This window comes from Pristis pectinata, chromosome 10 (assembly GCF_009764475.1).
Source record: "Pristis pectinata isolate sPriPec2 chromosome 10, sPriPec2.1.pri, whole genome shotgun sequence".
Taxonomy (NCBI): domain Eukaryota; kingdom Metazoa; phylum Chordata; class Chondrichthyes; order Rhinopristiformes; family Pristidae; genus Pristis; species Pristis pectinata.
This window is the reverse complement of record NC_067414.1, coordinates 90,651,776-90,670,126: the sequence shown is the minus strand read 5'-3', so window position 1 is coordinate 90,670,126 and position 18,351 is coordinate 90,651,776. Positions and strand designations below refer to the sequence as shown.

Sequence of the window (18,351 nt, the reverse complement as noted above, 5' to 3'; positions counted from 1 at the left end):
CTCCTCTTGGACATCCCGCTCTGGCCTTCTGCCTGCTCTGGATCTTTTCATCTCTAACTGCCGAAGGGACACTAACCATCTCGACTTCACAACTCCCCTCATCTATTCTAACCTCACCCCCTCTGAATGCACTCCCCTCCATTCTCTCCGTACTAACTTCAACCTCATCATCAAACCCGCAGACAAGGGCAGTGCTGTTGTAGTCTGGTGGACTGACCTCTACCTTGTTGAGGTCAGACGGCAGCTCTCAGATACCTCCTCTTGCTTACCTCTGAACCAGGACCCACTGAGAAGCATCAGGCCACTGTCTCCCAGACCATCACTGACCTCATCACCTTCAAAGATCTCCCCTCTGCAGCCTCCAACTTCATTGTTACCCAAACCCGCACTGCCCATTTCTACCTCCTACCCAAGATCCACAAACCTAACTGTCCCAGTACGACCATTGTTTCCGTCTGCTTCTGCCCCACTGAACTCATGTCCTGGTATCTCAACTTGATTTCGTCTCCCTTGGTTCAGTCCCTTCCCACCTACATCTGTGACACTTTGCATGCCTTCAACCACTTCAACAACTTTCAGTTCCCCAGCCCTGACTGCCTCATTTTCACCATGGACGTCCAGTCCTTGTACATTTCCGTCCCCCATCAGGAAGGCCTCAAGGCTCTTTCTTGATAAAAGACCCAACCAGTTCCCCTTCACCACCACCCTCCTCCGTTTGGCAGAACTGGAACTCACCCCTCAATAACTTCTCTCTCGGTTCCTCCCAGTTTCTCCAGACCAAAGGTATATCCATGGGCACTCGCATGGGCCCCAGCTATGCCTGCCTTTTCGTTGGCTAAATGGAACAATCCATGTTCCAAACCTACACCAGTAACGCTCCCCAACTCTACCGACATCTTTTACAAACCCACTGACTCCCACAGTTACCCTGACTACACCTCTTCCCACCCTGTCACTTGCAAGGATGCTATCCCCTTCTCTCAGCTCCTCTGTCTCCACTGCATCTGTTCTCATGATGAGGCTTTCCATTCCAGGACATTCGAGATGTCCTCTTTTTTCAAAAAAATGGGGAGTCCCCTCCACTACTATCAATGCAGCCCTCGCCCACATCTCCTCCCTTTCCCACACATCTGCCCTCATCCCATTCCCCCCCACCGAAATAACAGGGATAGGGTTCCCCTTGTCCTCACCTACCAACCCATGAGCCTCTGTATCCAACATATCATTCTCCGCAACTTCCACCATTTCCAACGGGATCCCAGCACCAGGCGCATCTTCCCCTCCCCTCCCGGCTTTCCGGAGGGATCACTCTTTCTGTGACTCCCTTGTCTGCTCATCCCTCCCCAATAGTCCCCCTCCTGGCACTTATCCCTGCAACCGTGCTAAGTGTTATACCTGCCCCTGCACCTCCTCCCTTACCACCATTCAGGGCCCTAAACAGCCCTTCCAGGTGAGGCAACACTTAACATGTGAATCCATTGGTGTCATTTATTGCGTCCGGTATTCCCAGTGTGGCCTCCTTTACATCAGTGAGACCAGACGCAGATTGGGGGATTGATTTGTCAAACACCTTTGCTCCATCCACCGTAACAGCCGGGATCTCCTGGTGGCCGGCCATTTTAATTCCACTTCCCATTCCCACACTGACATGTCTGAACATGGCCTCCTCTACTGCTGAGTTGAGCTTAGATGCAGATTAGAGTAACAACACCTTAAATTCCATCTTGGTAGTCTCCAACCTGACGGCATCAACATCGATTTGTCTAACTTCCAGTAACCGCTCCCCTGATTCCCCTCACCCTCCACCTTTGTTTTCCCTTACCCCATCAGGCCCCTTTACCCCTTCTCTTTCCCATCGCTCTCACAACCTGCCCATCAACCACACCATCCTCCCTTTGGTTCTCCAGCTCCTTCCCTTTATTCCATGGTCCACTGTCCTCTCCTATCTGGATTCCATCTTCTTCAGCCCTTTGCCTCTTCCACCCATCACCTCCCAGCTTCTCACATCATTCCCACTTCCCCCCCCTCTACTTACCTACCTTTCCCCCCTCACCTGGATTCACCTATCACCCGCCAGCTTGTGCTCCTCACACCACCCCCACCCCCACCTTTATTCTGGCTTCTGCCCTCTTTCTTTCCAGTCCTGATGAAGGGTCAAAGCCCATAACGTCAACTGTCCATTTCCCTCCACAGATAACGCCTGACCTGCTGAGTTCCTCCAGCATTTTGTGTGTTGCTCCTGATTTCCAGCATCTGCAGTCTCACTTGTGTCTCTGTATCTTTTAGAGGATGTTTTGGGAAACGTTTTTTTGTTATTCAAGGATGTGGGTATCTCTGGCATTTATTGCCCTTGATAAAATGGCGATGAGTCATCTTCTGCAGTCCTTATGTTGTGGGTACTGCCATGGTGCTGTTGGGAAGGGAATTCCAGGATTTAGACCCAGTATTGATGAAGGAATGGTGATATATTTTCAAGTGAGGGTGGTATGTGATTTGGGGGAAAACACGTAGGTGGTGACCTGTACCTGCTACCATTATCCTCCTTAATGGCAGAGGCAGGGTTTGGAAGGTGCCATTGTTATAGCTTATGCAAGTAACTGCAGTGTGTTTTATAGGGGGTACGCGCCCTGCAGCTATGGTGCACCAGTGGTGAGGGGAGTAAATGCTTCAAGTGATGCTTGGTGTACCAATCAAGCCAGCTGCTTAGTCCTGGTTGGTGTTGAGCTGTCTTCATCCCAATCCTTAACACAGCATTTTATCTGTCTAAACTGCTAAAGCAGCATTATTACAAGGCTGGAACACATAGCTACAGAGTGTGGATGGAGCAAGTGAACAACATTTATCAAAACCACAGGAAACTGCATCACATGTCAATTACTCAACAGATGCAAGGATGCTAACTGTTATTTCAGATACATGGATAGTCAGACAAGGCACATTGAATTTGCAAACTACCTAATTTGGCATTGACGGTGCATTAGGCAAAAGGTCCAGAAAGGAGCAGGAGCAGAGCACAGAAAAGGTAGCACACCAAAGACTGAAATCAGTCATGATCTTGGTTGGATTTCTTTACACTGAATGAAAATCAAAGAACTGAAGATACTGGAAATGGAAATAAAAACAGAAGTTGCTAGAAATACTCAGCAGATTAGGCAGCATATATGTGGAAAGGGAAACAGAGATAACATTTCAAGTTCTGACAAAGGGTCTCCCCTTTCCACGAATGCTGCCTGACTTGCTAAGTGCTTCCAGCATTTTCTGCTTTAATTGCTCTGCACTTCCCCCATTAAAGACATTGATCTCTTTTCCATCTCAGGCAGTCCTAAGGAATGCCGATGACCTGGTTCACTCTGGTTTCGCAGGTTCTGGGGTGACTAATGAGGACAATGTGGGGATCACAGACTCTTCCAATGGTGGGGTAGGTGGCGGCTCTCAGCCCAGGCAGGTAGCTTGTGGAGTGGTGTGTTCCATCTGCCACTTACACTGGGCTTCGCTGTGCTCTCAATGCACGGTCGAGGTTCTCCACACTATTCCGAATGTTCCTTCCCCACTTTGAGTGGTTGTGGGCCAGAGGTTCCCAGGAATCAGTGGGGATGCAATTCTCTCTCACAACAGAGTTCAAAATAGAAGCTTTGTCTCAGGAGTTTGGTGTCAGTCATGTGAGCGATGTTGTTTGCCTGAGTCAGCTGACAATGACTGGGGCCTCATTTCTGCAGATGTTGGCCTGGAAGAAGATATTGATGATATCCTCTCCCAGGATTTGGTGATCCAGCAAATTTAGAGAATTTTGCAGCGATTGTATTCTTCCCAGTCCCTTGCAATACTTGGTATTGGTAGCCAGGTTTCAGAAGCATTTCAGAGAACAGGGATCACTGCTATCCAACAGACCATGAACTTCATGTCAGCTTAAGGTCTAGATCTTCAAAGTCTTCAATTGACCAAAGGCTGAGCTGGCACACTGAAGTTGGTGTTGAATTTGTCTGCCTTCACTTAGAAGTGGCTTCTGAGATATGGGAAATATCTTTTCTACATTTTCCAGCGGCTCGATGTGGACCTCAATCAGAGGGCATTGCGGTACACCAGCAGTAAGTTGGTTAAATGTATGGCAATACTCTCATATCCTTCAGTGAAAAGTCAATAGTGTCTAGAAGCTTAGCCTTCAAGTGTGCACAAGAGCAAGTGTCATCTGCATATTGCAGATCAACATGTGAGGTTCAAATGGCCTTGGTTCCGGAGTGTAGTTGCCATAGGTTGCACAGTTTTCCATTAGTTCTGAAGATCAGCTCTAATCCCTTGGGATGTTTGTTGGAGGTCAGGTAATAACACTGCAGTGAGAAAATTGTTGGGGCAATGATGCAGCCTTTCCTTGACAATGAGATTGGTTCTGTTGTAGACCTACAAATGAGATGCTGGAGGAACTTATCGGGTCAGGCAGCACCTATGGAGGGAAATGAACAGTCGACGATTTGGGTTGAGACCCTTCATCCAGACTGTTATAGACCTGTCGGTTAGGATGATGGCTTGCATGCTGTTAAGGAGCCAGTGTAAGATGGAGATGAATTTCTGTGGGCAGCCAAATTTGAGGAGAATGTTCACTCTCCTTCCTGGCTGATGGAGCCAAACGCTCTAGCAAACTTGAAGGCAGCCATGAATAATCACTGGTGCTGCTCCCTGTGTCTAGCTTGGAGTCGTCATGCAGTGTATATCAAGTCTACTGTGCCTCTAGTTAGACAGAATCCACACTGTGATTCTTCAGCCACAGTGATGAAGCAGCTGAGGAGGACCATAGCAAGAACATTCCCTGTGGCAGACAACGGGGAGAACTCTTTGTTATTACCAAAGTCAGTCCTGTCTCTTTTCTTGAAGAAGGGCCATGATTACAGCATTTCTGAAGCCCCTTCCCCGAGACTGGTTCTATTGTAAAGCAGTTGGTTAGCATCATGGATTGCATGTCATCATAGAGCCACATTGGAATTGTGGATTTGACTTAAGCTCTTCACTGCTAAATTTTAGGATTTCAGCGGGGATGCCATCTGCTCCCAAGGCAATGTTATTTTCATTGGGAGATGTGGCCTTCTCAACAACTCCTTTGGCTAGACACATTGATGTTGTCTCCACTCACTCAACAGCATGGATATTGCAGAGCCATATTTAGGAACTAGGAAGTGGTGGTGACTCAGCCAACAAGTAATCTTCCGGTTACTTCCAATCATACTAATTGGAGGGCCACCCTACCATACTTGGAATTTTACCCAATTTGGTATGATTTAAAAATTTAGATGCATTAACCAAAATAACATATTTAGTGTAAGCAATTTTAGTTAAGGCATTACTGTCATCGTCAGTTCTCCAATAGTGGTTATGTGAGGATGCTTATTAACTACACATGCTCTACGGGGCATCATCCCACATGAACTGCAAGAGTAAGTAGGTGGAATTGTCATCCCATTAATTGTCCCAGCATCATCACAAACATAACGAGTGGAAAAAAAAATCCGAAGTTAGATGATACAGTTAGTAGAGTTAGTATTTTCATAGGGCTTTTTGCAAGTTCAATACAACCCAAAACACTTCAGAACCGATTGACTACTTAAGTGTGACAAATGTTAAAAGTGTAAAACACATGGCAGCCTCCATAAAAGCATTGAGGTAAATAACGCCAGTTTGGTTTCAGAGACACCTTAAATTGAATTGAAAGAACAAAAATAACTTCAAAGTCAAATATACCTTGAGCATAACGTGAAGGATTTAAAGATCTCATGCAATACACAACAGATTAAATAGGACTGAATATTGATATCCTAATATCCTAATTACATCACAAGAAGCCATTCAGTACATGCTGGTTCCAAGCAGACTAATCCCATCAGTCCTATTACCCCCCTTCCCTCATTTCCTTGCACTACGACACCTTATTTTTTCTCACCTACCCAAAGAATTTGCTTTGATTCTTTTTGCTATCTCTAACACCAAGGGGTATTTTGCTGTCAATGAAAATCCAAAAACTGCAGATGCTGGAAATCTGAAATAAAAATCAGAAAATGCTGTAAACACAAAGGTCAGGCTGCATCTGTGGAAATAGAAAGAATTAACACTTGGGTCCAGTACTCTTCACCAAAAGTTTCTTTGTATTTCACGAGTCAATTAATCTACCAGCATGTCTGTGGGATGTTGGAGGAAACTGAAGCACCTGGAAGAAAGCCATACAGTCATAGAAAGAACGTGCAAACTCCACATGTACAGCACCAGAGATTAGGATTGAACCTGGATATTTAGGACTACGAGCTGCAAGGACCACTGCATCACCACGCCACCCTACATTTTGGTACATCATTACAGTACTTGGAGTACTGTGCTCAGTTCTGGTCACCCCACTACAGGAAGGATGTGGAAGCCATAGAAAGGGTGCAGAGGAGATTTACAAGGATGTTGCCAGGATTGGGGAGCATGTCTTATGAAAACAGGTTGAGGGAACTCGGCCTTTTCTCCTTGGAGCAACGGAGGATGGGGGGGACCTGATAGAGGTGTATAAGATGATGAGAGGCATTGATCGTGTGGATAGTCAGAGGCTTTTTCCCATGGCTGAAATGGTTGCCACAAGAGGACATAGGTTTAAGGTGCTGGGGAGTAGGTATAGAGGAGATGTCAGGGGTAAGTTTTTTTTCTCAGAGAGTGGTGAGTGCGTGGAATGGGCTGCCGGCAACGGTGGTGGAGGCGGATACGACAGGGTCTTTTAAGAGACTTTTGGATAGGTACATGGAGCTGAGAAAAATAGAGGGCTATGAGTAAGCCAAGTAATTTCTAAGGTAGGGACATGTTCGACACAGCTTTGTGGGCTGAAGGACCTGAATTGTGCTGTAGGTTTTCTATGTTTCTATCTCCTCCAAAGGGCCATTTTCCCTGATTAATTTTGCTATGGTTGCAGAAATATTGCAACAGGGCACAAAGATAAATTTCGACATCCATGGAATCTAGACAGGAGGACTGGACACGAAAGAAGGTGCAAAAAAGATGAGGATGTTTTCAGGACAGGAGGGCTGGGTTATATGGAGAGGCTGGATAGGCTGGGACTTTTTTCTCTGGAGTGCAGGAGGCTGAGGGGTGACCTTATAGAGGTTTCTAAAATCACGAGGGGCATAGATAAGGTGAATAGCCAAAGTTTACCCAGGGTAGGGAAGTCCAAAACTAGAGGGCATAGGTGAGAGGGGAAAGATTTAAAAGGGACCTGAGGGGCAACTTTTTCCACACATAGGGTGGTGAGTTGGTTTGGCATGAATCAACCTGCCTCAGAGATGATCTGGATCCACTTCAATTTGCCTACAGCCACAACAGGTCAACAGCAGATATGATTTCTCTGGCTCTTCACTCTGCTCTGGACAATCTGGACAACAGGAACACATATGTCAGGCTGCTGTTCATCGACTACAGCTCGGTGTTCAACACAGTCATCCCATCCAAACTCATCATCAAGCTTCAAGACCTGGACCTCTGTACCTCCCTCTGCCACTGGATACTTGACTTCCTCACCGGCAAACCTCAATCAGTGAGGATTGGTAACAATATCTCCTCCTCTCTGACCATCAACACAGGTGCACCTCAAGGCTGTGTGCTTAGCCCCCTGCTCTACTCCATATACACACAGGACTATGTGACTAAGCACAGCTCCAATGCTATATACAAATTCACCGATGACACCACTGTTGTTGGATGAATCACAGGTGGTGATGAGTCAGCGTACAGGACGAGATAGGGCACCTGGTTAAGTGGTGCCACAACATCAACCTCTCGCTCTATGTCAGTAAAACTAAAGAGCTGATTGTTGACTTCAGGAAGGGGAAGGAGGGTGAACATGTCCCAGTCTACATTGGGGGATCGGCAGTGGAGAGCATCAGCAGCTTTAAATTCCTGGGCATTAACATACTGGATAACTTGTCCTGGGCCCAGCACATAGATGCAACCACAAGGAAGGCACTCCAGTGTCTTTACTTTCTTAGAAGGTTAAGTGAGTTCGGCATGTTACCAAACATCTAACAAACTTCTGCAGATGTACTGCTGAAAGTGTCTCGAATGATTCCATCATGGTCTGGTATAGCAATTCGAATGCGCAGGAACGTAAGAAGCTGCCAAGAGTAGTGGACTCAGCCAATACATCACGGGCACATCTCTCCCACCAGCGGAAGCTGCCTCAAGGCAGCAACATCTAGCAACAAAGATTCCTACCATCCAGGCCATGTCATCTTCTTGTAGTACCATCAGGCAGGAGGTACAGAAGCCTGAAGCCCCACACCACCAGGTTCAAGAACAGCTACTTCCCTTCAACCATTTGGTTCTTGAACTAACCTGCACAACCCCAATCACTACCTCAGTACAGCAACACTATGACCACTTTGCACTAAGATGGACTTTGTTCTAATTGTGTTCTTTTTTGTAAAAAAATGTGTATGTTTAAGTTATATTTTTCTTGTGAATGTTGCGTATCTGATGTAATATGCCTGTGATGCTGCTGCCAGCAAGTTTCTCATTGCACCTGTGCATATATGTACTTGTGCACATGACAATAAACTCGACTTTGTACAATGGATTGAGCTGCCAGAGGAAGAGGTAGAGGCAGATACAATTACGACATTTAAAAGGCATTTGGGCAGTTATGTGGATCGGAAAGATTTGGAGGGAAATGCAGGCAAATGGGAGAGGTTGTTAGGCAACTTGATCAGCACAGACGAGTTGGCCCAAAGGGCCTGTTTCATGCTTTATGGCTCTGACTCTCAATGGATCTATTTACAAACAATATACATTACTATTTTCCTCCCTTAAATTGGTAAGTTTTTTTTATTATTGTCACATGTACTGAGGTACAGTGAAAAACTCAAGGTACAGTGAAAAACTCGTCTTGCATACCATTCATACAGATCAATTCATTGCACAGTGCATCGAGGCAGTACAATGTAAAACAATAATAGAATGCAGAAATAAAGTGTTACAGTTACAGAAAAAGTGCACTGGAGGTAGACAATAAGGTGCAAGGTCATAACAAGGTAGATTGTGTGGTCAAGAGTCCATCTTATTGTACTAGGGTACCTAAGACTATTGAACTATTGTCTTATAACGACGGGATAGAAGCTGTCTTAGGCAGTCCAATGTGATGGGGATGGCTTGCTTCCAATGCAGTTTTGTGGGCACTGAGTTGACTAATGAGATCAATGAGCATGCAGAATTTTCCACAAATAGGGAAGGTGGAGGCTAACGGGGCAAGTAGACAAGTAAAAGCTCATAACGTGGTGTGCACCTTCTGCCGGGCTTCTGAATGTTCCTAATGCGTAGTGTTGAGGTTCTCAACACCATCCTAAACGTTCCTCCTGCTCTTTGAGGAGTCAAGGGCCAGAGATTCCCAGGAGTCAATGGGGATGTTGCATTTACTCGAAGCAGCTTTGAGCACATCCTGGAATGTCTTCCCACAAAGAGCTTGGAGTAGAGTGACTGTTTTAGGAGTCTGGTGCTGGGCATACAAATGACATGCCTTTCCCAATTTAGCCAAACAAATGCAACTAGGGCCTCATCACTGGTGACGATGGCTTAGAAGAAGACATTAACGTTTGTTTGCTTATCCCTTCAGTGAATTTGGAGGATTTTGCAGAGACAGCATTGGTTATATCTCTCCAGTGCCTTGAGATGCCTGCTGTGGGCAGTCCAGATTTCAGAAGCATATAGGAGGGCAGGGATCACTACTGCCCAGTAGACTATGAGTTTTGTGCTGGGTCTTGATCTCCATAACACACAGAAAAAAATCCTGGAGGAACTCAGCTGGTTAGGCAGCATCTATGGAGGGAAATAAACAGTTGACGTTTCAGGCTGAGACCCTTCATCAGGACTAGAAAGAAAGAGGGCAGAAGCCAGAATAAAATGGTGGGGGGGGGGGGGGGGGGGGGGGAGGAGCACAAGCTGGAGGATAATACATGAATCCAGGTGAGGGGGGAAGATAGGTAGGTGGGGATGAGGGAGGGCAAGTGGGAATGATGTGAGAAACTGGGAGGTGATAGGTGGAAGAGGCAAAGTGATGAAGAAGATGGAATCTGATAGGAAAGGACAGTGGACCATATATTCTTGCGTTTTGATCTTCATATATCCTTTCCTTCAGTTAGCCAAGACTGTACTGGTGTATTCAAGGCAGTGATAAATTTTATCAATGAGTGCCTTCGCCCATCCGTAGCTCCTGATATATAGGAAGTGGTCCACATTTTCCCCTGAGTCTTGTTGTGAATCTTTCTTGTTGGAGGGTAGCTTGCTGCTTCAGGTTTGGTTTGGTTTGGTAGAGGATCTTATTCTTGCAGATATTGAGTGTATACCTATATTCCAGTTCTTCAGTGTACCTACTTTATGTGGAAGCCCCTGGTAACTCAGTATCCATCATCTTCTGAATCATCAAGGATGTCGACCAACTTTCAATCTAAGCAACAAAAGTTAGTTCCTTCACACAAGGGGTATTCCTACACAAACAATGAAATTCAACAATGGGATTGTGATATCTAGCTTTAGACCTAAAACACCTCCCTTGCCCCTCCAACATACCCCAGTGATTTCACTAACTTGGAAAGTTCAACAATGTGCTCCTGCACAAAGTAACAAGATAGATCAAGGAGCTGCTGCCAGGTTGGTTTAATCACAGAAATATATTGTGTCCACAAGTTCAAAGCAACGTTGGGCCTTCAAAACTACTAATGCCATTATTAGGCAGACAGCTCAGTGAACTTATGGTTTGAATGCACCTCCTCAGAAAACCCCCAAATGCTTAAACCTTCAGCTTCCTCACAAGCAAACAACTGAAAACAAAAATTAAACCACACTTAACAGGATTCATTCAGGTACCTCCAAATTATTTGACTCAGGAAGCAGCGAAGCAATAGAATCCACAGTGAGTTTGTCCTTCATAAACATATTTCTTTTTATTTTTGCATATAATGGGAATTAAGGAATATAGAGTTAATGCAGGACAATGACAGTAAAATAAAATATCAGCTATGATCTCAGGGAATTAAGGAACAAGTGTAAGGGACCAAATACTCTACTCCTGTTTCTCTTTCTCATGTTCTTATCCTGCACTTGCCTCTAAACTTACAGAACTCACATGGGATGGAAATGCTAAATAACAAATGGATAAAAGGGAAAGATCCAAGAACAAATTCTCAGAACTACCATTTGAAACACAGAAACATAGAAAACCTACAGCACAATTCAGGCCCTTCAGCCCACAAAGCTGTGCCGAACATGTCCCTACCTTAGAAATTACTAGGCTTACCTATAGCCCTCTATTTTTCTCAGCTCCAAGTAAAATATTTAAGAGCCATTTGAAACACATACTCCATTGATACTTCACTATTGGAAGAATATTAGAAAAGGTTAATACATTAAGATACACAACTTGGTACGGGAAATGTTCAAGATGACAGCACATCAGATTCAATCCTTTTGTACATCAGGGCTGTTGAGCTGTGCAATTCATCACTGATGAACATGGTAGTAAAATAGCCACAATAGTGACAATAGATAACCCCCCTCCTACCAAAACTTATATATTGCATATCAATGGAATATAACCCAAGGAGAGAGTATATAAAGTTTAAAATATACCACTTTCTACAGAGAAGAGGGCGAGGCAACCTAAAAATACATGCAATGTTTACTTTCCCAAAGTTCACCAGCAGAAAGAGAACCCAGTTAATGCCAACAAGATAACACACAAGCATTGGACTCTAACACATCCTTTTGGAGTTGGGTTAGCCTTATTTTACATGTATTTAGGCAGATTAAAAAATAAATACCCACTTTTCTGCAAGTAATCCCTGGGAACATGAACCACTGGCAGAGCATGTACTGTACTGCTGCTGAGAAAAGCTAAGTTTCATGGCATTTATACCCCGGGCATGTATGCCCATGGCAGCAAACTTGAACTTGAAACAGCACAGAGTAATTCTCCTTTACAAACAAAAACTGTATACCCTAAATATTTAAACCGAGGCTTTCAGCTTCTAAAACTGGTTAATTTTCCTGTGAAATCAAGTATTTAATCCCAGCACTAACAATTTGCAATCAGAAAACACACAGATATCCCTGAAATATTCATGCACACCCATACACTAACCTGACCAAGTCAGTCATACAGGATCCTACAACCACTACATCATGCACCGCAGTAGCAGAGGGAGAGTTTGACATGTTTTGGAACTTTTACTTTTAAAAAGAAGCAGAACCAACTCTCTGCAGCGAGCTGGGCAGCAAGAGTGGGTCAATGCAATCCAGGGCTACTGCAAGGCCCCACACCTAGTAGGCTGCCTCACTCTGACAACTATGACGCTCGACAAGACATTTTATTTTCCGGACAGAGGGGAAAAGCAAGAAGGACTGCTTTGCGAAGGGAGAGGGGGGGGGGCGGGGGAATTTATCGGTTAGCCCGCTGGGATGGAAAGTGGCAGTCAGGCAATGTGGGGTCAGCAACGAGAGAGGAGAGGAGAGGAGAGGGGAGGGGTGGTGTGCGCAGGCGCGGCCGGCCCGGGGGGGGGGGAGGGGGGGGGGGGAGAGCGCGCGCGCGGTGGCGCGCGCGGCCGGCCCGGCTGGCTGGAGAGCGAGCGAGCGCGCGCGGGCCGGCCCGGAGCGGTGGAGCGCGCATGCGCGGCCGGCCCGGCGTGGTGGAGCGTTTGAACCGTTGGGAAGAGCGCGGGCCGGCGTCACTCGACGCCGTGTGTTGATGGGCATCGCCGGGAGGCCTCAAGCAGGTACTCGCTTCGCCGGGTGTATATAACGTATATTTATACGTGTGTGTGTGTGTATATATTATCAATGTGTGTGCGCTGCAAACATAAACCATTGCAACTCCTTCCTACCAAAGGGCCCACTTACAACCCCCGGTAAAATGTCCTGGGCAATAATCATTGCTGCACCGTACTCGTTTGAGGTGGCTGCATTTAATAAAGAAAAGAGGTGCATGCAGTGATGGCTGGTGCATTTATTTCCTAAATTTTGGCCCTGCACGGGTTTAAGCGACCCGCTTGTTTACAAAACCGTGCTTGCCATTTCCTGCAATGCTAGCCCGGAGGAGGAGGAGGAGGAGGGAGCCGATATCCTGGGGAGGAGTGACATCTCAGCAGCATCAGAAGTGACGCAGGTGCAGAGGTCTGCACAGCATTTGGAGCTGTATTTAGGTTTCAGACTGACGTACATCGAGAAAAGGTCACGGGTTTCTTCCTCTGCAGCTCTGAAGGTGATTTTTTAAAAGTATATACTTCATAATTTAAATTTTAAACTTGTATGCTTTGCCCTTAGTCAGCAGTTCCACGGACCTTGTGTTCTTAAGTTGCAAACAGCCACAATACCTGTCGGTATCTGAAAACTGGGTTGAAGACTTTTTGCTCACAAAACATCAACATCCAATCTTTTTATGTTCACAGGCCAATTTCAGTATTTATTGATATTAAATAAAGCTCTATTTGGTATTGTTTACCTTTCATGATTTCTTAAACTTCACAGGTTACTTTATTTGTGCTAAGTATTGCCTGCTTGTAAAAGCTAATCAGTGGTATATTTCACAAGAAAATTGTGCATAGGCTGAAAATAATAATTTTTAAAGATCATAATTTTGCCTTTAGGATTAGGCACAAAACATCAAACCATTTCTGTCAATAAAGTTCATTATTTCCCAGTAATCTCTTTGTTTATTGCTGTAATAATTGCATTACAAGATAGATTTCTCCATCATAAAAAAGTATAAGAAAGAGAAACTTGAAAAGAAAAATATAAACATGTTTGAAATCCAAAATAAAAACAGAAAATGGAGGAAGTATTCAGTAGGCCTGGCAGCTTCTGTGGAGAGAGGGGCAAAGTTAATGTTACAAGTCAATGACTTTTCATCAGTCTTTGACTTGGATGTTAACCTCTCTCCACAGGTGCTGCCTGACCTGAATGTTTCCAGCATTTCTGTTTTATCTTAAATAGGACTGGAATTGGCCATGTTGCTTTTTGAACCTACCTGCCACTGAATAAGGCTGATCTTCAACTCCACTGCCCCCATGCAATTCCAAGGTTCTTTTGGGGTACAAGTTGCAGGTTCAGTACTTTCTATCTTAAATGTTCTTAATCATTTCAATTTCTCCTGCTGTCAGGAGCACAGAATTCTAAAGATTCTTAACCCGAAGTAAGAAATTACCCTGCATCTCAGACCTAAATGCCTACCCTGAATTAATGGTGTCTGGTTCTGGACATTTTCTCAGTCACTTTGCATCTACCCTGTCAAGCCTTCTAAGGACTCTGCGCTTCATTGAATTCATTTCGTATAAGAATGACCAGATGTGTCAACTGTTTGACACGGGAAGCTCAAAAATTCAGTTTTCCTAATTATGATTGTAGTGTTATGTAATCACAAGTAATTTCAATGCTGTAATCCTGGGGTCAAATGACTCAAATTTTAATTATTTTGGTTAACTTGGTAGCAGAGACTAACACAAGATCATTAATTGGGGCTTGGAACAGATTTAATCTCTGCAACCTCTACTCAACAAATCTCCCTTTCTTTCCCATTTGACATCTTTTTATAATTGTGCTTTGTCCTTGTGTTAACTCTTCCGACAGTTTGTGAAAGGAGCCTTTGAGAGTCCAGGTATACCATGTCATTATAACTTCCTGCAGCACTTGCCCCATCAGTTGAGATGCCACTCCTTCAAAATCTAACTTTCAGGCAAAGTTGTTGACTGACTTTGTCAGGAAGTATTGAATTAATCTCATTTTCAACATGAGAAATGAGAGGAATTCCACCTTCCAGTTAGTAAATTCTGACATGGCAACTGGCTTTCCAACTTCCCAGACTACTATTCTCATTGTGGTGCATAATAAATGACCTGCAAGATCTGTTTCTTTCCCATTTGTCTGCTTGCCACACTGGCTGCCTTAGTAGTAGATTTATCTCAATTTCTGCAAATCACCAGGCCACACTATCTCCTTAAAATGAGCAGTTTATGGTGTTAATGGGCTGAAGTGTGTGAGGGTCAGGAGGAGTGCTCTGGGGCTGGAGATCGTAGAAAAGAATTTGATTTCCACCTCACTGTTCAGAGCGTGGCTGATGTCAAGTTCAGAGCTTACTGAACTGGGGACTGTAGGGACAGGTCTGTTCTGGGACCATTGGACAAGGTCTAACCTGTGCCTGTGTATGTATCCAGGTACACATACAGCTCTGGAAGCACTGGTACTGGTGAGCACTGTGCAGGACCAGGGTGCAGTGCTAGTGGGCACAAACCAGCCATTGTATAACAGTGGTGTCCAGTCCTGGTGTGTGGAGGTCTGTCATTGTGTAACACTGGTGTCCGGTACTGGTGGGCACAGGTCAGTCGGTCACTGCGTAACACTGGGGTGCAGTACTGGTGGGCACGAGTCAGTTGCTGTATAACACTGGGTCGATCACTGTCTAACATTGGAGTTCAGTAATGGTGAGTACATGTCAGGCGCTGTATAACACTGGGGCACATTTCTCCTGCTGGCACAAACTGCAGTTATAAAAAGCTGCTCTGAAGAGTCCATTGGTCTGTAAAGTTCTTTGAATTGCCGTCCCTGTTACGTCATCCGTCCCAGATTTTATTCTTATGTGTAGGTAAACTGGAAGTACATTGGTTACTGAGAGTAGACACGGAGCAAACATGAATAGCTTCCTGACTTGGAGGAATGGGAATTGTTTGTCCTGTGAGAGTAAGGTGTGAATAGGTTTTATTTTGTTCAACCCATTCAGAAAAAGAAATATGTTTCTAGTAAACAGCACTTGAAAGTGTACATCTGGCTGTCCAGCTTTCCTATATGCAGCGGTGTGCCACTATTTGTGCACTACTACATTATAGCAAACTCACAGTCTTGCTTAATGTAGGCTGAAGCTCCAGGGTGAGGGGCTTCTTTCCTGAAATAAGAACACAAAACTGGAAACACTCAGCAGGTCAGGCAGAATTTGTGGGAAAAGAAACTAAAGTTAACACCTTGGGTTGAAGACCCTTCATCATCTCCTTACAGCCACTCTACATGATTTTTCATTGTGTGCAATTTTTAGTTCATCTTGTTTTCAGTCACTCATGTCCCTCTGAACACCTCAATTAGATCACAACCCTCAATTTCTAAACAGCAGGGATTACTATCCATTCTTTTACAACATCTGTTCATAATTTAATTTCAACATAATCCTGGCAAATTTATACTGCTTCCCTTCCAGGCACAATAATGTAGTGAGATATGGTGCCCAGATTGAATACAGTATCTCAGCAAAGGTCAGACCAGTAGTCTGCACAACTACTTCAATGTTTTTTTTACTCTGACTTCCTCAAAGTAAAGGCCAACATTCTATCTACATCTTGGTTATGTGTTATCTCCTTACCAGCTTTGGAGGCAGCCCAGAAGAGATTCACTACGCTAATTCCTGGGATGAGAGGAAAGAACCGCTAAAGAAGTTAGACCTATATTCTTTGGAGTTTTGAAGAATGAGGGGTGATCTTATTGAAACATCGTAGAGGTGTCAGAGGGTAGATGTTGAGATGTTTCCACTAGTGGTAGAGTCTCCATCAAGGGGATGTAGTTACAAGGAGGCAGTCACTTAAAAATTGCATGAGAACTTTTCACACATGGGGCTGAATCTCTAGAATTCTCAACCCATGAGGGTTGAAGGCCAGATAAATGGGGGTATTTACAGAGAAGATGGGCAAGTTTTTGGAAGATCAGTGAGTTGAGGACTATGTGGAATTGGCAGAGCAAAGGAACTGACCCCTGCAGCAGGTCAGCCTGTGGGACAGTTTCAATAGGTCTACTCCTGCTCCTGCTCCTGCTTTCTGAGGAAGTCCATCAGGATTAATGATGATTTGCTTCCATTCCAGTTCTATGGATTCTGAGGTGACTAATGAGGCCAATGTGAGACTCTTTTACGCTGGGGGCAGTTAGTGCCTGAAGCCATGGTGGTATGCTTCTTCCACCATTTATGCAAGGCATTTCTGTGTTCCTGATGCATGGACTTGAAGGTCTCAATTACATCCTGAATGTTCCTCTTCTACCTTGAGTGGTCATGAGCCCAGGATTCCTAGGAGTCAGTGGAATGTTGCATATTTTTAAAGGAGGCACATCCTTGAATCTGTTCCTTCGTCCGTGTCAGCTTTGAATAGAGTGCCTTTTTGAGAGTGTGGTGTCATGTATGGGAATGACGAGGCCTGCTCAACAAAGCCAACTGTAACTAGAATGCAAGATGATGGGAGGAGGCTAGGCCACCTGATCATGACTGACATACGCTGCCCTCAACTCCTGTACCACCTCAAAAGCTCTCAGTTCCTTGATCTTTCAAATTTTTATCCATCTCCACCTTAAGTGATCTGACTTCCACCACCCTCAGTGGCAGTGAATTCAAATATTTCATTACCCTCAGAAGAAATGTCTGTGCACCTCAGTGTTAAATGACTGGCCCCTCATTTGTAGCTATGTCCCCCTGTTCGTGACTCTTCCACTAGTGAGAACATCTATCAAGCCCCCTTTAGGATATAATTTGTTTCAGTAAGATCACCTCTTAATCTTCTAAACTCCAAGGAATATAGACCCAAATAGGACCTTGGTGCTGGGGATGTTGGCCTGGAAGAGGAGGACCTTTTTCTCAATTAATTAAAAGCTGTCCTGGAGTATTGGAGGTTATGGTGAACTTCATTATCGATGTCTGTATTTGCTGAAATGGCTCAAAAGCTATGAGGTCCATGTTTTTGAGGGTCTTGCTGTGATCCTTTATTATTGGTGGGCAGTGTTGTCTGGCAGGATCATGTTGGTAGAGCACCTTTGTCTGTGGGTGTTGAGTGTATAGTCCATCCTCTTGTACTGCAGTGAACAAATTGGTGGCTTGGAGCTTGGCTTCCTGAGCGTGCACAAATGCAAGCAACATCCGCTTGTTGCATCTTGACTTTTGAGGTTTGAATGACCTTGGTTCTTGAAAGTAATCGCCATAAGTTGAACTTTTTCTATTCTGAAGATTAGCCCCACTCTTGTGGGAAGTCTGATGGAGGTGAGGCGCATGTTGCAGTAGTTAAAACAAGAATTGTCCGTTAATTTCAAGGATTTGTTTGCATCGACATCCTCTGTGCTCCTCCACGGATCCTTGCTGTTTTTCATTACAGTAGGATTCTTAACATTGATTACACTTTTGCTTCATCACATAGTCTGTTTTACTCTACTACAAAGAGTCATAGAGTTATTCAGCACAGAAAAGGGCCCTTCAGCCCAACTTCTCCATGCTGACCAAAATGCCTTCCTGAGCTAGTACCATTTATCCGTGTTTGGCCCATATCCCGCTAAACCTTTCCTATCTAT

At 44.7% G+C, this 18,351-nt stretch overlaps 2 protein-coding genes across 5 annotated transcripts in view; one reads left to right on the top strand and one right to left on the bottom strand.

Moving 5' to 3' along the window:
- The window catches only part of rbks (ribokinase), a 124,182-nt gene extending 111,936 nt beyond the window's left edge, over positions 1–12,246 (bottom strand). For all 3 annotated transcript variants that reach the window (XM_052025020.1, XM_052025022.1, XM_052025021.1), the window contains exon 1: positions 12,137–12,246. In XM_052025020.1, the coding sequence (XP_051880980.1) occupies positions 12,137–12,210 (74 nt within the window). In that variant the 5' untranslated portion in view covers positions 12,211–12,246. The remainder of the gene's footprint in view (positions 1–12,136) is intronic.
- A 353-nt stretch (positions 12,247–12,599) lies between these two features.
- The window catches only part of babam2 (BRISC and BRCA1 A complex member 2), a 155,451-nt gene continuing 149,699 nt past the window's right edge, over positions 12,600–18,351 (top strand). Inside the window, exon 1 of one of the 2 annotated variants that reach the window (XM_052025195.1) lies at positions 12,600–12,767. The gene's annotated coding sequence lies outside the window, so the exon portion shown is untranslated. Of the gene's footprint in view, positions 12,768–13,060; positions 13,253–18,351 lie in introns of those variants that run through there. The other variant, XM_052025196.1, reaches the window with a different exon arrangement.